The 22893-nt window shown below is 35.4% G+C and overlaps 1 protein-coding gene across 1 annotated transcript; it reads left to right on the forward strand.

Moving 5' to 3' along the window:
- The first annotated feature begins 1282 nt into the window (after positions 1 to 1282).
- Positions 1283 to 21931, forward strand: G9a (histone-lysine N-methyltransferase G9a). The gene is made up of 18 exons (XM_088260609.1): positions 1283 to 1482; positions 3546 to 5503; positions 5998 to 6315; positions 7441 to 7565; positions 8018 to 8205; positions 9105 to 9269; positions 9984 to 10141; positions 11618 to 11904; positions 12603 to 12928; positions 14033 to 14208; positions 15132 to 15290; positions 16273 to 16336; positions 16408 to 16550; positions 17241 to 17385; positions 17981 to 18145; positions 19101 to 19319; positions 20417 to 20595; positions 21346 to 21931. Exons 2-18 carry the CDS (start codon positions 3594 to 3596, stop codon positions 21533 to 21535), a joined length of 4917 nt encoding a protein of 1638 aa, XP_088116735.1. The 5' UTR covers positions 1283 to 1482; positions 3546 to 3593; the 3' UTR covers positions 21536 to 21931.
- Positions 21932 to 22893: the final 962 nt, after the last annotated feature.

Raw genomic sequence — 22893 nt, forward strand, 5'->3', positions numbered from 1 at the left:
ATAAATGTCGCGTTTTAGCCGTGACCTTTCTATTTTTGTTTACACTCAAATAAATAAATTTATTTAGTGAAATATCTTCTTTGTAATATTAATATTATAATTTTGAAAATATGTAATACAACAGATTTCAATATAAATACCATTTAACCTGAAAAATGAATGATAAATATTTCGGCGGGTGGATTTGACATTCAGCCGCGGCGAAGTCACGCCCAGCCGGGAGCTTAGTACTTCTAGCCGTTTACGTCACTTCCGGCCGCTGGCGAATATCACTTCCAGCCATAAAAAATCGAGGCAGTTGGCGGTCTTTATATAAATTAGTTAGTCTGTGGCAGGGGGGTCGACTCGCAAACGTCAGATTGTTCAAAAAACGACCAGAAAATGACGAGACACACTAATACACTAACAAAAACACCTAAACGGGAACGAAAAATACGAGATACTAACAAGTTGTTCAAATATTTCAAATAAATATAGACAGACTATGGTTATGGACAATTATCGATAGAAAAATAGAAATCCGTCTATGAAGAACTTCATAATATTGAGTATTATGCCAAAGTTAAAGTTAAATTTTGCGTATGAAAGTGTAGTTTTTCTTACTTAACACAACGCTCCCTTGAACTTCTGCAGCACCCCCCAAATGCAAAAAATTTAAAAACGCCTAGCCAGACTTCCAAAACGCCCACAAAGGGGCGCTGGCACCCCCGTTAAAGAACATAACTTCAGAAAGTGGTGGGCACTCCTTCCGCCCTTTTAAAATATTGTATTTTCTAGAATTTTAAATATAATATAGTAATTTGAAAATTCTATCGTTTTTGTTTTTGTTGAAAAGCCTTATATTTATACATAGTTTGGGATAATAATTTCAAAAAAGTTACCATTACCATTTACCATTGTAAGGTTGAGTTGAGTAACCATTATTAATCGCCTGAACTCTTTTTATAAATGTCGCGTTTTAGCCGTGACCTTTCTATTTTTGTTTACACTGAAATAAATAAACTTAGATAGTGAAATATCTTCTTTGTAATATTAATATTATAATTTTGAAAATATGTTATACAACAAATTTCAATATAAATACCATTTAACCTGAAAAATGAATGATAAATATTTCGGCGGGTGGATTTGACATTCAGCCGCGGCGAAGTCACGCCCAGCCGGGAGCTTAGTATTTCTAGCCGTTTACGTCACTTCCGGCCGCTGGCGAATATCACTTCTAGCCATAAAAAATCGAGGTAGTTGGCGGTCTTTATATAAAATAGTTAGTCTGTGGTCTGTGGTGTGTAATCATTCGGGATCGGTCGAAAACAAAGTGTTTTCTTATTTTTTTGTATGAGGAATATTATAATTTTTCTTTGTGTTTATATGAATTTTGAGTGTTTAGAGAAATGTATACAAGCCTATTAACAAAATACATTTTCCCTTTAAACTGACAACTCAATGTTTATTGAAATCTAGGTGTCAAGAATTACATACAATGTAAGAGTTTTACCGCTGCGCTTATTTAGAATGTATTATAAAATAATCTGAGAGCATCGTAGTCATAAACCGTTTACGTTTTAACTTTGACTTCATGATGAATTCTATATGTTATATTAGGAATATTTTCTTACTGATAAGGGTTTAAATGTTCTGTTATTACATATATAATACGTAAAAATCTCTCAACATTTTTGTCGGAATATATGGTTATCAATATTATGAATTACCCTTTAATGAGCGCGATTGGCACAATGCATCTAAACTATATGTTTTCATTATGTCTTGAAGTTCTAACCAGTGCTAATAGACATTCTTGATCCTTTGATAAACAAATACTTTTTTGATTTGGTATTCCTAAACTGCCTTGGTAAAACCAAAAACCGGTAAAAATGGTCATCTTAACGAATTATTTATATATTTTTTCATCATTCATAATTCCTTTACGTGATAGTATTACCCCTCACTTTACCTCATAGTCACATTACTCGAGTCTAGATTATGTTTTTCATACATGTCTAACATGCTCACATGTCTGTGAATGAATTATTTTTATTTTGATAATGTTTACACTGAATTTAATTTTTAAATTACTTATTAGTATGTAACAATGATTAAAGAAAACTCTTGTTTTTTACCACTTGAGTTTTATTATAGACTACATGTTTCAGAAGTTAAACTTCCATCATTCAGGTCTGTATAATAACTGTCAGTTATTATACAGACCTGAATGATGGAAGTTTAACTTCTGAAACATGTAGTCTATAATAAAACTCAAGTGGTAAAAAACAAGTGTTTTCTTTAATCATTGTAACATGTCTTACCACAAAGTTAATGCCGAAACAATAAATAAAATATTAGTATGTAATTCTAGATTAAAAAGACTTCATATCAAATTTGTAATGCCAAAATTAGAGTTTATAATGATTATTTTTTTCTTCTAACCCTTATCTGCACCTAATGGTGCATATTGACGCAGTGTTATCTTGATCATTACTTATAAGAAGGCAAGGTGATCACTCCTGCGCTTTAGAGACCAGTCTAGGATAATATTGAATAAATATTAGAGTGAAACAATCACTTATATTTATTTGACCCTCCCACTGGGAATCGAACCCGGGACCTCCAGCACGGTAGCTTAACACGCTGACCATTACACCACGGAGGCGGACTAATGAGTATTACCAAAACAACACAAATTTCTGTAAAATAAATCTAAATAATAATAATACATATTTTTGATTTGTAGTTATTTCATAGAAAACTATCATTTAATGTCTCCTATTGGATTTTATTTTGATGAACATTAATTAAAAAGCAATAATAAAGAGTGTATTTATTAGATATATTGCACCCACTGTGTCTCATTTGGTATCACACCCATTCAAAAGGTTAAAAGAATATTTTAATCGCCTACCATTAATAAAGTTTTTTTTTTATTTTGACATATTTATAAATTCAATATGGAAAATTGTTGCATGTTTGACAAGTATGAAATGGAAAATATTGAAATGTTGCCGTATTTAAAACCAATCGCCAGTTTGAAATAGGAACAATTTGAAAATTTTCTCTTTTAAACAAGGAATGTTCGAAAGTTCTCAAAATTTCGAACGTGATTTTTATTCTCAATGCTTCTAGGATTTTTTTATAGTTGATTCTTTACCGTAGTTGGCAACAGCTTGACGAATGGTTTGATATCAATTTGTCAATTATGAATTTTCATACTTGTTACTCTTTAATGCTGGCAATGGATTTGTTTAGTAATCATTTTTATTTTAAAATGTACCCAGTCTATGTTTTCTGTAAATTAATTACGTCCAAGAACAGAATCAATATTAACAATTTATGACTTTTGAGAAATGCATCTACCTCCAATACAAAAGAACTACTTTATGTATATTATTTTGAGAAATAAAAAGGCGTTGTTTTTTGATCCACTCACATCTTTTTTATTTAAAGTCTTTTTATTTCTCAAAATAATATATCAATATGATCCACAAAGTTAATGCATTCAATATTCAAAACATACTTTATGTATATCTATTTAATTTTTTTTTTTATAGGTATTTTATGTAGAAGATTACAAATTACAACACAAAACTTAATTCAAAATGTCAGCCAAGCTGCATGCTATCACTAAGGATCCACCTTCAGAAGATAACATCTTCTCTAAAGTGCTAAGCGGGATGAAATCTGTATTCAATAAACCACTAAAAAATAAAGCCAAAAAGTCTTCGCCGATTGAGAACCAAGATATCCCACAAAACAGCGACCATGTCACTATTGAATTAGACGATCCTAATGTATCGGTCCCCGCGACCTCCACTGATGAGCACGAGATCATTTTACAAGATGATAATATCACTATACCTGATTCGATTGAGAATGAAATCTCTCTCGGTATTTCAGAGTTTGTTAAACAAAGCCCCGAAGAAATGGAACAAGAGAATGAAGAACTCCCCGAATACATGATGTACACTGTTGACCCTGATATGCTAGACTCCAAGGTAGAAAGACCCTCTGCCACAGAAGATAACTGTCCAGAACTGGTCATCACTAAAGAAGAGAAGGAAACGGCAGAAGACGCCGTAGAACCTGTGTATGAAGTAAAAATTGAAAATTTAGACATTCCATTCGTCATTGACGATGCGGTCGCCATGGGGTTGGAAGACCCTCCAAGTTTATCGCCTGTAACCCCTGTTAAAGATGTCACGGCCGAACCGATAAAACATAAATCTAAACACACCCCGAAAAAGAAGTCACGGAAGAAAACTAAAACTAGAGACAGCGATGAAAGACACGAAAGCGAAACAAAAGATACCTCGGATACTAAAAATGACCTTTCAAAAAATGTCCCAGAGAAAGTTAGCTCCGTTTCGGATGATAACCAAATCAAACCTCGTATTGTGCTCACATTTAGATCGGAAAAAACTGGACTTCGCAGTACAAACATGAAAATTGTTTCAGATAACGAAAAGGCCAACGAGGACAGCGCGAGCTCGAGCCGCAGGTCGTTGAGAAACAAAATTGTCTTAGCGGGCACTTCAGATGTCTTTGTTGAAGAAAACAAACGAGAAACACGAAAAAAATCGAGCCCTCCTGAAAAAGACTCTGTTCTGCTCACTCCTCCCGATGATAAGTCAGTCAAAGGAGCCAGTAGTGAATCTGATGACAGTGCCAGGACCCCGCCGTCGTCACGTCGAAACAAACGTAATGTGAGCGCGGCGCCGTCTGACTCTAACTCGGAAGATTCTCCTCCCAAAGATAGGGACAGTAACATGATGAAACGTTCCACCCGCCACCGTTCAAAAGAGCATTCGGACAACGTACTGGCGAATGCCATAGCTCGCAAAGAAAAGTTTTACAATGAGGCATCGACTGCGGGGACGACTAGATTATCCCGTCGCATTAAACCGACTGCGAAAGTTTTAGCGAATAGAGAACTGCGAATCGGCTTTGAAACTCAAAATAACGCAAGACTCGCGCTAGTGTCCGAAGTGCAATCCCCGCCTGAAGAATATAAACTCACGAGATCCAGACTCAAAAGATCACCCGAAAAGAATAAGATCTCCATAATGTCCGCTCCGAAGATGTCTCCCAACAGGGTGAAGAAGAAGTCGTTCGAATTGGAAGAAAAGAAGCCTTCGGACGTTGAAAAACTTAGCGAGAAGCCGCAAAAGAGTTTGACTGTCGACGAAATAAACCGTTGTATCTTAGGAACCACCCAAGCGGAAATCCCCGTCAAATGCAAGACGTTTGCTCGAAAATCTGAATGCTTCGACCGAGACGATAAAGATGAGACACGTGTTCTCAATGAAGAAGAGAGAGAGAAGATGCGTTTACAAAAATTGAAGAAGAAACATTTGAAGAAACTCGGTCTCAAAGCTGTAACGGACGGTAAAGAAAAGAGAAGTGGTATGGCGGAAAGAGATGTAGTCACTGATGAATCTACAATGGACTCTACGAATACAGAAGCCATCATTGAGCATCTGAATACGAGAAATAAAACGTTTGATTTTGGGTGAGTAAATATTCAAAGCAGTGTTGAAAATTAATAATTTTTATAAATTTTTTACAATATAAAAGAATCTAATCATAATCAAGGCCAAGTATTCGTTAAATTGCAACTTTATTTTCTCTAAATCCAGGTAACATTTACGTAAATGATTTTTTTCTTAAAACATTGTTTTTTGTTGCATATTGAAATAATTATATGGTTTTAAAAAGAAAATAGTTATAAGTAAGGAATTGAAAAAATATATGTAAAAATATTTTTTCTGTACATATTTTAAAAACAAAAAAATACGCAATATAAATTCTTTAAAAAAATCGAGCGTAAGGACACTTTCAGCCCTGAGTGCAGTTCTGCGCAATCTGATTTGAACACTTGAGATCTGGCCTTAACAAAGAATTGACTATTTTTAATGTTTTTCATTGTGTGCAGGAAAAATTAGGACCAATTTTATAAATTATCTGAGGGAGGATTATTGTAAAGTGTTTTTTTTTTCCCCTTAGTTTGGTGTCCCTAGATGAAAGCACTCTAAAACTGGAGGAACACGATGACTCTGTCGCTGATGTTGAGATGAAAGAATGCAGCGATGAGGAGGAGTCAGTTCCATCCGAAGATGAAGTTATTCTGAAGAAACACAGAAAGAGGAAGGTTTCGGAATATTTGGAGGACTCTCTGCCCATTGTGCAACTGTCCAAAATGTCGGAAAAGAAGGATGATGTGTCTAATCCTCCGTCAGTTCGAATGACAAGGAACAGATTGAGAATGGAGAGTTCAGGTTATTTGGAGCAAAGTTCGAGCGCTGAATCAAGGAATGATACGGGGTTTGTTTCACTGTTAAATTTTAATAAAACATTAGCTCACATTCACGCCCGCTAACCGGCCCGCAGTGAATTGTTGTTGCTGTTGTTTTTTTTTCAACTAGTTTTATTTAATTTATAAAATTAAACAACTTTGTTTTAACCACTTTTTTATTATTAGTACACTTTAATCTACCGGTTTCAACAAGAACCTTGTTATCATCAGGGTTTATTAAATTGTAAAACATTAAAAACATTAAATATTATTTTATTTATTTACAACATTTTGAGTGTGCCCAAATACTTGTTCACAAATCTAGATTATTTCCAATTACAGGAGTTATTTTTTATATTATTTTTTGACATCTCATCAAATATGAAGAAGAATATGGAAGTCTGGGCATTTACGGGGCTGACGATCGTCATAGGCTGGTTTAGTAGAATTGGTGAATGTTACACGTGTGCAAAAAAAAAACCCATATCCGCACCCAATGGTGCATAGGGCACTGCGTCATATAAACGCAGTGTTATCTTGATCGTTCACACATGAAGGAAAGGTGATCAGCCTTCCGCTTCAGGTACCAGTCCAGGGTAATATTGAATAAATATTACAGTGAAAAAATCACTTCTATTTATTTTACCCCCCTTGGGAATCGAACCCGGGACCTCCAGAACGGTAGCCGAGCGTGCTGACCATTACACTACGGAGGCGGACAAATCGGCCTATGATGGTCGTCAGCCCCTTAAATGCCCAGACTTTCATATTCTTCTTCATCTTTGATGAGATGTCAAAAAATAATAGTTTTATTTACTTGCCTGCTTCATATTCTTATATTGAATATGTAAAAATACAAATAGACTATTCCCAAATAACTTAGAGATTGTAAGATGCCATGTTTCACAGCTCTGTATAAGACAATAAATATGATACAGGGATAGAAAAGGCGGCATTTGGTGTTCACCGAGTACAAATCCGATTTCCAGACTACACTCATACTTAGATTTAAGTTTAGTACTGATATTTCTTGGTGAGACTGCATTTTATATAATAAAATAAGTAAACAGTTTTTTCCACATTTATTTTATTTGACCAGACAGGTTTCGTCGTTACTGACATGATTACACCAATAATTTACTATCATATTTCAGGTCTACTTTCGCCGATGAGGGTGGCGATGAGACAGCCAATCAACCAGAAGGAAGCAACACCGGGCAGCAGTCTTGCCTGTGTAATCATACCTCCAATGTGTATCTAGATCCCAACTCCTTATCAGGTAACAATCTCTTAACACACTTAGGGCGCTTGTCCACTACCCGGAATTTTACCATCCGGCAGTCCGGTTTTGAAAAATGAAAGCAACTACGACAGTTTAGCGTGATCGAATTTACGCGCAATGTGTTCACACATCAAGAGCTCCGATCCAAAAAAAGATGGTCAAAAGCACATGCCCATCCAAGCCAATCATCGTTTTAAAGCGCTAACTGAGGTGCCGGACGGTAAAATTCCGTTTAATTCCGTGTAGCGGACAAACGCCCTTAGGACGGGAAAAGTATTTCTACCTGTTCAGTCGATTGATGCTTAAGAACAGGAAGGGTATTTTTACCTTCTGCGCTGGCCTCATTTCAAAGGCAGAATAGAAGAAATTATCTTAAGAAAGTAGGGTAGTATTTTACGAAAATAATGTACAAATTATCCAAATTATTATTATGTTATGTTTAACCACAGAGGTGGAGTACTGTCGCGCGGTGGACTGGATAGGCGGGCGAGCCCTGGGCTGCGTCAGGGAAGCCCCTGTGAATGCACCCCTGGCCAGGGCCAGTCTGCGGGCCCCCTACTTTCTGCCGTGCACCATGCACAGGAGACGCCTGGAACTGCACCACTGCTGCGCCAGTTGCGGGGCTTTCTGTACCCAGGTTTGTATTGGCTTATATCATGCGATGGACTGTATCGGTGAAGGGATGGGCTGCAGTAGGGATACACCCCTGGCTAGGTATTTTGAAAATAGAATATAAATAACAATAAACCCATAATTAACAATATGACAATGACTAAAGCCTCCCCCCTTTTGTGTATGTTCCCTCTGATAAGAAATAAAAATAAAAAATAAAAATTAAATTAATAAATAAAAATAAGAAACAGCTACTACCCCCTCTTCAACCTTCAACGTCCCAAGGACCCAACTCTAAAATTTAGAATTAGCTTCACATACGGTGTTTGAAAATGATGCGGAATGCATCGAAACACATGTCACAGTAGATTTTAAGAAATAGTGGTATTTACTAAGTAAAACATTAATTAAAAATGGATAGATTTTACCACAAAGTGACTGCTGAATCAATTAATGAAATTTTGAAAATTGTTAAATAATGTTTTAACCACTGGATACGCCTCTGGCGTCTTATTTTAGTCATGCATTATCGACCACATTTGTCATGTTGGCGTCCTTGACTATACACAACTTTGTTTATAAAATAAAAATTATTATTTTATTTATATTTTTACTAAACATACGTAATATTTACGCTTCCAAATGTCTCAACGATGGGAGGATACTTAAGAAATATCGATCAAAATGGCTGATATCTGCCAAAAATTATGGATTTTTTTATACTCTATCATTAATTGATATTTTGCAAGTTTATCCTGCGATTTAGTATTGAAATTTCAAAGTGTAAATTTTATATAAAGCAAAGTTGCCTATTGCCGAATCAAATAGTGGAAATTAAACCCGCGATCCTAGTTTCACAGTTGAGTGTCTACCTGTCAATTATGATGTCAACATGTGTATTAGTTTTACCGTTTGCTCTTACAGGGTATATTCTACCGGTGCAGTGAGGGCCACCTGTTCCACTGGGAATGCGGTCTACCCTTCACCTCCATCCTCATTCCACCGGCTCAGATGGACCAGCTAAACACATCTCCCGGCACTACGAATCAAACAGCACCGAGCACCGCAGAACCACCCAATCCTCAGAAGGTATAATTTTAAGTCCTCAGAATAATATCATTCATTCAATATATTCACATTAAATATACCGGGTATAGCTTCTTCTTCTTATTATTATTGTAGGCCTTGCAGCCTGTTTTTAAGAGCGATTAGCCTCCTGCAATGTCGATTCCCAGCTATCGACCCATCTCTTTGGTGGTCTGGCCGGGAGTCGTCTACCGTGGGGTTGGCCGTACAGTGCGATATGGGGGAGTCTGGATGGTTCCATTCTCCTTACATACCTATCCTTGCATACCATTGTCTCCTTCGTTGCCTTCCCCACCTAACGACATCTTCGATCTCGCATATTTCCCTGATCCTGGCATTTCTTATTCTATCTTGAAGACTCTTGCCTGATATGCTTCATGGAGTCTTCATTTTTGACTCTCTAAGCGCGTTTTTTTGTGCCAATGGTGTCCGCTCTACAAAGTTATCAATGCTTTTAATATACAATTTTTTTTATTATTAATACATACAGTGATGTATAATGTGATGTGAAACATACTATCAAACTGAGTTCAGTTTGATAATGTCTTGATAAGACGAAACGCGTCACATTATATATCAATGTGGCAACGATGTCCGCTCTACTTTCGATTCCATACGTCATGATGGGTCGGACACAAGCTTTGTAGATCTTGATTTTGCTGCCGATCTTCATCTCAGGGTTACCTGTATATATTTATATAATTTGTTTATTCCCAGGTTAGCCCTACTGACGTATACAGCAGTAACCCAGGGTGCCCACACTGCGGGTTAGTAAAGGAAACCATGGAACCGGTTAACACTGATTGCGACAGGGTCAAGGTGGAGTTCAGATGCTCAACGAATAACGCACTGCTGCCTAATCCAAGATCTGATAGGTGACTACTTTGTAACTATGTAATTTGTGATTAAATTTATAATAAATAATAATCATGATCACTAAAAATAATAAAAACCTTTTGATAACATGTATCACATACCAATACGGTAGATATCGGTAACATTTCTCCACATTTATTTATTTAAAGTATTTTTTAGAGGTGTCTCAACTTTATATGAAGCAGGTATCAATCTTTCTTTTTTTATGAAAGAAAATAGAAGTCTGAGCATCCAGGGCTACGAGCTGGCATTTGGCTGGCTCAATCGATCACTTTATACATTTGTGTAATGTTCACCATTCTGCTCATTATTGAACATCCATATTGCATTAATTCTTGAAACCTGTATACATGCAATGGTCTTAAATCCTTCCGCATACCGTTAAGGTCTTCGATGCACTTGTGAAGTATGGCTAATTTTTACGCCATTAGTTAAGGGATTTGTGAAGTATGTATTAGGCTTATTCTTTTTGAATATTTCAAAGGGTAAAAGCTTAATATTCGTGAAATAAGGGATATAAAAATGTGAAGTATTTATTATGCTTATTCTTTTTGAATATTTCAAAGGGTAAAAGCTTAATATTCGTGAAAGATTTATATGCTCCAATAATAAAAATGATCTTAATTTAACCCTTAGAGTGCGAACCATCGATAGATCGACTGTCTATTAATGCGTATAAAGTGCGGAGCGTCGGAATACCAACTATTGCGCAATTTGATTTAGGTATCGACCTGTACGGACGTGTCTTAGCGCGCGCATGTATAACGCTTTTAATAAGTTAATAACATTTATAAATAACCATTTAAAATTATTTTGCTGTGAATTTAACATTGATTATTGTATTTTTTTAAGAATTTTATTTTTATTTCTACCTACATAATGTCAAATTCGTCAAGTAGTGATGATGAAAAGCAATTGGCAATTTATGCAAAATATGTGAAAATAAGCTCAACACTATACGGCTGTCCAAACTTAAAACACAGTAAGGGACATTTTTTTTGTAGTAGGTTTTTTTTTGCATTTTTGGGCTAAGTAGAATCTATTATTTTGAGAAATAAAAATACTTAGTGTTTTGATCCACTCACATTTTTATTAACCAACTAGTTTCGGCAACAACCTGTTGCCCTCTTCAGGGTTTAATTTATAAATTAATTTAATTTATAATTGTAAATTAAACCCTGAAGAGGGCAACAGGTTGTTGCCGAAACTAGTTGGTTAATAAAAATGTGAGTGGATCAAAACACAAAGTATTTTCATTTCTCGAAATAATATATCAATATGATCCACAAAGTTAATGCTTTCAATATTCAAAACATAAGTAGAATCTATGTAGTCCAAAAATGCAAAAAAACGTACTAAAAAAAAATGTTCCTTACTGTGTTTTGAGTTTGGACAGCCGTATAAGGATTATGTAATCTTTGAGTAGGTTTGTTTGATGACCACTACCGTGTTACTTACACATTTTGTATCACCAGAGCCCTCGCTCGAATGTCCTTCCCTTCCAAGAAGGGGATGACGGCGTCGCGCTCCGACGAGCGGGCCCTGGCGCAGGTGATCAAGGAGCTAGACATGGAGCTGCCGATCGTGCCGGCCGACCTGCTGCCGCAGCTGGCCAGCGACGTGGCCACCCTGGACAAGGACAAGGATGTGGACTACGACGACCTGCTCATCAAGGAGCGCGAGGAGGCCAGGCTGGCCGTGGACCTGACCGCGGCCATCTGCACTCAGGAGAACTCTGTTCCCAAGATAGTGGCCGCATTGAGTGAGTGAATTTTTTTTTTTCAAATAATAATTGGCCGTTTTTCCTGCTGCCTGCCCTGATTTAAAACTCCACTGCACGTCACTCTCTTTGACTGAAAAGGTGTAATTAGTTGTGCCAAATTCGACATACCCTTAACAAGTGACATTTCTAGAGTTATAGAGAAAAGGCAAATTCCTTTTTCACAACATTCACTTGTGAGTCGGGACTTGTGCGCCAGTCAAAACGAAAAATGTTTCACTTAACTAATAAGATTCTGGAACGAATTATGCTCGTCATGAGAGGTTCCACTATATTTTTTTAAATTTATCTACAACATTTTGAGTGTGTCCAAATACTTGTTCACAAAATCTGGATTATCTCCAATTACAGGAGTTATTTTCATATTATTTTTTGACATCTCATCAAAGATGAAGAAGAAAATGGAAAAGTCTGGGCATTTAATAAAAATAAAAATAAATTTATCTCTCCCGTAGAATCAAGGTACTATATTTTCGTGGCAAGGTACTATGTGTCGGGTTGTGGTCCCGTGGTTAGTGTCGCGGACTCTTACGTCAGAGTTTATCGGATCGAACCACAATTAGATACCTATTTCTAATAATAAGCCTCTTAGGCTCACAAAATAGTATGAAATTGAAATATTTGTATAAATAAAACACAAATGTTTCTCTTAAAAAAAATTCTATTTTCTACTTTCATAGTCGGCGGAGCAGACCCTCGGAAGCCCGTTGCGGAGGCGGACGGCGGCAACTGCATCCACATGGCCGCGCGTGAGTTCAACCTGAGCGCGCTGCACATCTTCAAGTCCCTGGGCTGCCAGCTGGACGTGTTCGACGCCAAGCACCGCACGCCGCTCATGGTGGCCATCATCAGCTACGACAACAAGATGCGCATCTCCACCGGCAAGCGGGGATCCGAGGACGAGAGGGTCCGCACCAAAGCTGAGAGGATCAAGGAGACTTGCAGGGAACAGTTCTACGCGACCGTGCGCTACCTTGTCAAGGCCGGCAGCGATGTCACCCTGAAGGTAGCTCTTAAGATTCTAGAAGGACAAAACATTTAAAAAATATACATAAAAATATCCTTTAATAAGTAAAATTCAGCACTAAACTTTTTTTTTCTTCTATATATCGTCGTGTTGGTGAAACAAGGTTCTATGTGGATTCCTTATAGTTTTGAGATATGAGAGGTTTAAAATTTAGATAATGTTTTCTCTAATATTCTATATAAATACTTGTTTATTATTTTAATAATATGATTAAATCAAACCGGAAAGCAAATTTAATGCAACATTTTTTAGAAAAGTTGGAAAATTAAATAATTTTTAAGTAAAAAAAGTTCAGATAGAACCTTGTAACCTTGAGATTTTTAACCACCCTTTAACCACCCTCATTAATTCCTCTCCTTTCCTTCTCCTTCCTGCAAAATCTATTTTTTCATACCATACCCTTTTTTTAAATCTCTGAATGTTTTTTAATAGTTATTATAACATAAATGTGGAATTGTTTAATTGGCTTTATTTTTATTAATGTAACTGTTTTTGTTTATGTAATGTAATGTTTATTATTGTTAATGTAACTATTGTTTATTTATATACTTTTTTTCAAATGTAAAGCTGTATGTTCAATTCCCGAACAAATAAAATATATAAATAAAATAAAATGGTTAACATACTAAGTGCATGAAAAATTAAAAAGATTCTCATGATTATATGAACAAACATGTGTATTATCTGAAAAATCTGTTTAAATGTGATGCAAAAACCGAGTACAATATTAATAACCGTGAGGTCAAACTAAATAGACCAAAGGCAAAATAAAGGAATGGGTAAATGATCAAGAGTTAATATTATGAAAATTGTAAAATTGTTTTTATTTTTAATATTTTTCTTTCTTTTTAGTGTGTATGTTATGTTAAAATAGTTAAAGAAATAATAACAATAAACTGTATGTAAAAAGAATTCCACTGACAAGACACATAAGGTGGCTTGGTGGGTCTCTGCAAAAACAAAAACAGTTAATTATGTTTATGAATTTGGAAATTAATGTTTATATGTATTTATATATTACACAAATAAATTTTTTAAAACAAAAAACAAAATCTCGACCTGGATTGACAATATTTGTTTTAGGGTCCCGAGGGAGTGACGGCTCTGCACTTAGCAGCCAAGAACAGCAATGTGCCGGTGTGCTCCGTGTTGCTGGAGAGCTACACCAGCACCCCCAAGCTGCTCATCAATCAGAAGGATGACGGCGGCTGGACTCCGCTGGTTTGGGCGGCTGAGAACAACAATGTCATGGTTGTAAGGTAACTCGGATGACAATGTCAAAATCAACCTTCATTTAATCTCGCAAGTTCCCGATAGTTACCCAAGACAGTGTCGGCATAGATTGTTTCACATTCCTATATACAGAACCAACTTGTCAATAGTTATGCCTGTAGGAAGAGCTACCGCTATTTTGAACAATATCACACTGGATATTGATCTATTCCATTTGTCTGAAGGAGTATTCCCAAGCTTCTACATCTTTAGCAAGAGTCTACTTGCTTACTTTTTAATTTGTGTTTTTAATATATACGCCCTAAATGTTAGTTTGTAATGTAAACTTTAATTATTGAATAAATTGAATTGAATTGAATTGAATTGAGGTGTCTAGCTTTATTGGTAGCAGAAATTGAGTGGATTGTTCTACAAGTTGTTGTCCAACTCTCAACTTCTACAGCAGTAACGTATTAAGACCCAGCATTCGATAAATCGCGACTTTAATTTTTTTTAAACCCAGGTAACATTTGACGTAATTGATTTTTTCCTTAAAACACAGTTTTTGTATTATTATTTTTTTTACAACATTTTGAATGTGTCCAAATACTTGTTCACAAATCTGGATTATCACCAATTATAGGAGTCAATCATATTTTTTGACAAAATATAAAAAATAATTTTGTAAAAAAATTGTATAAAAAAAAAGTTTTTCTTCAAAATAAATATTTGAGAAAAGAAAAGAGTTATTGAAAGGTTAGGAGTTAAAAAAAATACGAACTATTTTACAATATGTATTCTAAAAAACATTAAAAAAATCGAATTATATTCTAAAAAAAATTGTGCGTGAAGTCACGTCTGGCTCTCAGCGCCGTCATACATTTACTGAATTCTATTATTGCGAATAAGGTCTTAATATCTCACCATCTTCCGAGTTAGAGTAACAAAAGTGTTGTTTTCTTTGTTGCAGATTTCTGCTAGAAAAGGGGGCTGACTCGATGATCCGTGATTCAGAGAATAATGTCGCCCTCCATTGGTCGACTGTGTCAGGATGCAGCCGGTCTCTGGAAGCATTACTCAACGCTGGCAGTTGTGTCAATGTAGCCAATATATACGGCGACACCCCTCTGTAAGTAGATAACAAATAAAAATATTCAATTATTACAAAATTATTTAGTTGCCATAACAATAAAATGTTTTTCTGTTTTTGTTTTAATGAATGAACTTATTTTCCTCTGAAAAATAACTATTATGTGTATGATGAAATATTCAGTCAATACTTCTCTTACTTCTTCTCCGTCTTACTCCTCATTACTGAGGGTTGTGATCCTTGTCGACTCTTCTCCAGTTATCCTTTGACTGCTTTGCATGTAGCGCTCCAACCACCGAGGTGCCTGCTGCTGTCTAACTTGATCAGTCCATCGTGTGGGAGATCTTCCTGTCCCTCTCTTCCCCTCCAGGCTACCAATCACAACCAGTTGTTTCAGACTATCCTTATTGCCACGCGCAACGTGTCCAAAGAAATGAAGAATCCGTAATGTACAGACACTAGTCAAAGTCAAGCCATCCAAGTGCAACTCCTGGCGAATGGACTTGTTAGTGCGTCTAGCTGTCCATGGGATTCGGAGCATGCCTCCAACACTGCATTTCAAATTCATAAATTTTTCTCCTTTCTGCCGCTTTTATGGTCCATGTTTCAGCAGTATAAAGAAAAATGGAGAGGACTAAACTCCCTGACAAGCTTTATCTTGGTACTGTTACTCACACCCCGGTCTTTCCAGATTTTGTCTAGCTCAGACATGGGACTTTTGGCAATGGCGATATGACGTCTGATCTCTCCTTTGCATGTTTCTTGAATGCTAATTTGAGATCCAAGGAACTGAAACTCAATTATTATGAAAGAACAACTGAAGCTTTCTAATACATACTTCACTATAGTGCGGCTAAGTACTTATCTGGGAAGTAATGCTGAAATGTGAATTCTATCATTTAAAGTAAAAAAATTAAGAAATATTATTTAATTAACTTGACATTGGTAAAAGCAATATATTTTATATGTAACGTCATTATATATTAAAAAAAAAGTAAAAATCATTTAATTTTATTTCCAGCCATGTTTGTGCTCGCCAGAACCATTACAACTGCTTGGTACTTCTATTAGCACGCGGGGCTAAGGTATGTATTTCACATTAAAAGTATGAATTTTGTGTTAACTTTGAGAGACGTAATTAATTTGTTTAATTCAGGTTGATATGAAGAACAATAATGGACACACAGCGCTGGACCTTATAGAAGATGAACAGAGCGCCTGCCACTCTATATTATCCGTGAATATGCACTTGGAACAAACTCTCAATACGTTTGGACGCTTTGAAAGTATAATTTCTAAGTAAGTACATTTTACTTGTAGTTTATTTGATTTTAGTACAGTCAATCGGGGTAACAAAATCAATGTGTTTAAATTTACAATATTTAAATACATTTTGATAAATGCTGTATCCTACTACCACATATAACGCATATGTTGAAAACAAAATAGAAATTTTTCAGCATAGAAAATAATAGTCAAATATCAGTCGAGATTACGTGTTTTATTAAATTGATTTAAAGTATAGATATTTTAAATATTTTTTCGTTACAAGCTACATACTAACATTTTTATATTTAAATATATAATAGGTTGTACAATCACATGTGTTTTTCAGAATTAGATAATTATATTTTGATTTTAATATTACATATTTGTACAAAATACCCGTAAATAATAATATCTTAAGAAATTGTTCACCACCATTTTCAATCCTCTGAGAAAATAATATAAACAAATTTGGCATAAAAAAGTGACAAACAATAAACATGTACCATAATACTATTTTGACAACATGCACTCGCTCCATTTATGATTTAATTTGAACTAAACTAAAATCATTCTAGCTGTCGAGCCATGTTTGCAGTAAAATTCATAGAAATATTTTCCCTATCTATGCATAGATACTTTTTAGGTAGGTACTGTACATAATAAGTTAACAACAGGAATAAGAAATATTTTAACAACTTTATTTATTTTCGTATTTTCTAGTGATATCTCCAATGGCAAGGAGCTGTTTGCTGTGCAATGTGTAAATGCAGTTGATGATGAAGACTTCTTTGGGGATTTCACCTACATAACAGAAAACTGCTTTACCACGGATATCAACATTGACAGAAAGATCACATCTATGGAAGTAAGTTCTTTTTTTAAATGCTAATTTTAAAGGGAGCGATTTTAGAATGCAACAAAATAAATATGCATAAATTACAATTAATTTATCAAACAAAATAGTTATCAATCTTAAATTTTATTCCCAAATATTAATAAAAAAATAAAAAATATATCTATTGCAATTTGATTTCCATTGGCGATTTAATTTATTTTTTGTTTATCTATGTAAAAGAAAATTATAACAGTATAAAAAAAATATATTCTTATTTTTATTCAATTAAGAATTTCATGTTACATTTTTAATTCATAGTTACATTTAAGGTAACGATAATTTTTACTGTCCACATTTTAATACGATTTAATTAATATAGATCAAATAGTTTATTTTATATGATCCTTTATGTCAGTTAATATTATTACTGTTGGTTTTTTTTGCTTTTATCTCTCTCCTCTTATATCCTTTATTTATTGTTATTATAATGTATATTGTTTGTTAGAGCTAAAATCACTTCTAAACAAGTAGAGGCTTAAAAAAAACTTCATGCTAATTTTGAAACACATATTTATTAAAATTTTGCTAGAAAAATATACTATTTTTAATCACTTTTTTCCTACAGGGCTGCACTTGCACTGGCAGATGCGGCCAATCAGATGCAGAGTGTGCCTGCTCCGGTATATCCATACAGTCCTGGTACGAACCTGGGGGAAAGCTTGTCCCACATTTTGACTATGACGACCCACCCATGATATTTGAATGCAATGATGTCTGCGCGTGTAACAAGGTAACATTAAAAAAAATATTTGTAGGTTTTCCAAAAATTATATTCATATTTGATACTTATTAATATGTAAAAAAAATCTCAAAATACTGTACAAAGTGACTTCTATTGAGTACTTTTTTTTTAGATTGGAGTTTCATTTATTATGTTTTTACCTTGGTTATTATAAACAACATTTATGGATCAATTAGTGGATTTTTTAAGAACATTTTTTATTTCTGTGTTGGGAACAGGAAGGATAAACTACAAAAAATTGTACTACAATTTTACAATTACTACCCACACTACAATTTCTACAATTGTAGTGTGGGCCAATCAGGTACTTCTCAGCATTTGCTCATTGCTGGGAGAAAACCACATAAAACTCTAACTTTAAAATAGGAGAAATTGTACTGTTGACTGTCATTAATAGGCCTTTTATTCTACTACAAGAGGGTTCTGAATTTTGTGTCCTAGCTTTTCTTTTGAGTACTATGTGAAGTAAAAATAACTAACTAACTAACTAACCATCACGCCGCTTCTCCGCAGGGGTAGGCAGAGAGAATAGAGCGCCACACCACTCTGTCCTTGCAAACATTCTTCGCCTCTTCCACGTTCATGCATTTCCTCATACATACCCGCCGATTGTTACGACTCCTAACCTGACCACTTTCAAGTATTTGGCATACCTGATCGTGCCATGTTTTTCTCGGTCTTCCTCGATGAAGTAAAAATAATTTTATATAACCGTCATTATATATGTAGTTGAATTCCAATAAATCCTAAATTGAACTGTCTATTTTCTCCAAGCATCATTCAATAATTTCGGGGTTCGCAGAACCATTTCATGGTTTTCAACTAAACTCTACTGAGGAATATATATCATGCCATACTATGAATGCCTGATCACTGCCATATGATTTCATGTTGTACATTTTATACTGCTTGGGTTAGCTCTAATGCATTGTTTTATCTCCAGAACCAGTGCCTGAACCGCTGCGTGAGCCGCGGCTCCCAGGCCGTGCTGCAAGTGTTCCGGTGTGCGGGCGGCGTGCGCGCCGGTTGGGGCGTGCGCGCCGCGCGGCCCGTGGAGCGCGGGCAGCTGGTGGCGTGCTACGTGGGCCGCCTGGGCACTGCCTCCCACCTCGCGGAACAGGGGGACTCATACCTCTTCCAGCTCAGGGACAACTCCCGAGAGGTGAGCGGTTATGCACCAGCCAGATGCAGTAACAGTTTGTTTAGAAACAGTGAGAATGTTGGCAATTAGGCAGCCAAGACTAGGAGCTAGACTCATACCTCTTCCAGTTCCTCTTCTCTAGGGATGAATCTTGAGAGGTGGGTATTTATGCACTAGCCTCTTCTTCAGGACAATCACTACTACTCCATGCAAACAATACTACATGTCACTACTATTACTTATAACTACATAAAATGTTGATCACGTGCGATTTTGGTCGACCCGAGAACCAACATGCATTAGGGATTGCAGAAAAAACGTTCACTAAGGGCCAAGGTCTGACATGCACTAGGGATGTTAGTTTTTTTTTTTTTTTTTGAATTACCTAACGTCCAAGTGACTCTGAAATCTAGCTACGGCTTATGCAACACCGTTTATCATGTCCCTACTCAGGCTTCAACTTTATAAGTTTCATAGCCTATGCCTACTTGTGAGTGGATTTACTCTTTATGTTTAAAGTTACTATAATTTCATGTAATTCAGTGAAAATTCTAGGCAAAAACACTCGTAGGGATGTTAGTTAAAGTATGTCGGGTTTATATAGGTTGAAAGGAGTGGGGGGGTGGGGTTAAATTAGATATTAATGACTCTTGCTTAATCAATGTTGAATCAAATAGTGGACTATATATCGCTCACTCCTTTCAAGAACGTCATAAATCAAAAATCGTGAATTTTGAGTTAAGCATGTTTTCGGAATGTCCAGAAAATGTACTATATCCCAGCAAAAGAGGCATATTTTTAACTTAATATTTACCCGCTACAGGGCAGAAAATGTTGTTTTTGCATTTTGAAGAAAAGGTATTGTTTAATTATTTTTTTAAATAAAATAAATATTTTTCAAATGGAGAAAAAACCTTCAGGATTTACCTTAAAAGATCTGTTGCACAGTAAAAAGTTCAATAAGTGGCTTGATTTTTATTTTTAATACATTGTGTTTTATTTTTAAACTTTAAAAACGTTCTCCTGAATAATCAAGTATTTTGATTTATGACGTTCTTGAAAGGAGTGAGCGATATGAGAAAAATTAATAATGTATCCTTAACTTGTATTTGTTCTAGGACGACAGCGAATCATATTGCATAGACGCCCAGCAGTATGGGAACGTGTCCCGCTTCATCAACCATAAATGTTCTCCCAACCTGGTTCCAGTGCGTGTCTTTACCGGACACCGTGATCTCCGCTTTCCTCACATAGCATTCTTCGCCTGCCGGGATATCAACAAAGGAGAGGAACTAGGGTAACAACACTCAACACTTTTACTGAAATTCGGAGATCCTGCTCTAACTGAAAGCTTACCTTATACCTTTAGGTTGTTTGAAAAAAATCATCAAAAGATATAAAGATGCCTTATCGAAGCCGCTTTATTTTTTTCTTATTTATTTTATCTCATGCTCTGTACTATACTCGAATTATAATCTAAATGTAACTAAGAAAGGTGTGTTGAGATGGTTTGGGCATGTGAATCGAATGAGTGAAGAAAGAATAGTAAAACAAATTTTTGAGAAAAATGTGGTTGTACAAAATGGAGGGAGAAAAAGACTAAAGAAAACTTGACGTGAACAAGTACTTGTATTTCAAATACTTGTAAGGAGTCAGAATAATCAGCGGGTATGCATGAAGAAGCGCATGAATATGAGAGGAGAAAAAGTATGTTAATAATTTCAAAAGCATTTATATGTTATCTTCTTCAAACCCTTATCGGCACCCGGTGGTGCATAGAGCACTGCATCATATAAACGCAGTGTTATCTTGATTGTTAACACATGAAGGAAGATAGGTGATCAGCTCTCCGAGTAGTATAAGAGTGAAGTTTATATGTTATACTGCTCATTATTTAAAAGCCCTCCGAGTAATATAAGAGTGAAGTTTATATGTTATACTGCACATCATTTAAAAGCTCTCTATTTATTAAAAGCACCCATTAAAGGTCAGTAAAATAATCAATTTATAAAACACATTTTTGAACATTGGTCTATTTTTTTTTCAGTTTTGACTATGGCGAGAAATTCTGGTCTGTCAAGCAGAAGAGCTTCAATTGTCAGTGCGGGTCTGCCGACTGCCGATACGCCGGAGAAAAGCTTGAGGAGATGGAGACGCTTGAGGATTCCATAGACCTCGAGCTACCAGAGGCTTCCGCAGTAGGAATCAAAATGGAGGAAGTAGATATTCAAGACTGAAAAAAATATTTATTTATTTATTCACTATATATCGTATACCAAAAATACTATTCAATGGATCTTGTGCTTGCCCACTTTGTGTAGTGGTAAGCAACATATAGCTACAGTGCGTGAGGTACCCAATGGGGTGTCCTTTTTTAAGGAGTAACCCGCAATACCTCCATCTTAGAGGCTTGTCTACTGGTAAAATAGAAAGGTTAGTAAAGGAAAATTTAAACAGTGTGTCGCAACACACACTAATTGAAAATAAATTAACCTTTCCAGGAGTACAATAATTGATGTCCGACTTTCTCTGGGAAGTAGGTTTTTCTCTCACATTAAATGTGTATTTTTTAATATAAAATCTTTATTTACAACATTTTGAGTGTGTCCAAATACTTGTTCACAAAATCTGGATTATCTCCAATTACAGGAGTTATTTTCATATTATGAAAATAACTCCTGTAATTGGAGATAATCCAGATTTTGTGAACAAGTATTTGGACACACTCAAAATGTTGTAAATAAATTATCTGGTCAAATTATAAGCTTAATAATAAAAATGAAAATGGTATTTTCTGGCGTTTCTCATGTGTGATTATAATCCAGGATTCGGATCTCACATACTAATTTAAGAGTTTCTGCTTAATAAAAAGCTTCTTTACATCTCACCAATAGATGTCTCTAGTGAAGTTCTAGTGATTCATGAACAAGGTTTCTAAATTGGTTCATATATATAGAACTTCCAAGAATTTGAGTGGTGTGGTTGTCCATAATGGGTAGAATTGGTGAATGTTACAAGTGTGTAAAGTGATCACTCAAACCAGCCTATGACGGTCGTAAGCCCCGTAAATGCCCAGACTTCCATATTCTTCTTCATCTTTGATGAGATATCAAAAAATAATATAAAATCTTTATATTATGAAGATAGAAATTATGTAAAATAATTTAAATAAAAAATAAAGCTCACCATCTCTAGGTTTTATTTTATGACAAAGTTAAATACAAATATCCACAGATTTTATTACTATACAAATTACATCATACCAGCTGACAGATAGACATCGACGTTCATTGACGTCGATACTTCTTTGAGGAAAATTTGCGCCGATGTTCATTTACGTCCATACTCCCGGAAAGGTTAATTATTCTCTAATTGAATCATTTAATGCAAAAATATAATCCACAAAATGGTTGATTTTCAGATTTCTATCTATCCCTTATCTGTCTATGAAATGATTTTGTGAATAGTTGCATTAAATGACTCAATAAATATAATTTTAAGCATATAGTGTAAAGCATTCTCCGAATCCCATGGACAGCTAAATGCACCAACGTGTCCATTCGTCAGGACTTACACTTGGATGGCTCAACTCTGG

The sequence above is a fragment of the Brachycentrus maculatus genome, unplaced genomic scaffold, assembly GCF_059751285.1.
Source record: "Brachycentrus maculatus isolate JH-2025_06_01 unplaced genomic scaffold, ASM5975128v1 h1tg000139l, whole genome shotgun sequence".
Classification (NCBI taxonomy): domain Eukaryota; kingdom Metazoa; phylum Arthropoda; class Insecta; order Trichoptera; family Brachycentridae; genus Brachycentrus; species Brachycentrus maculatus.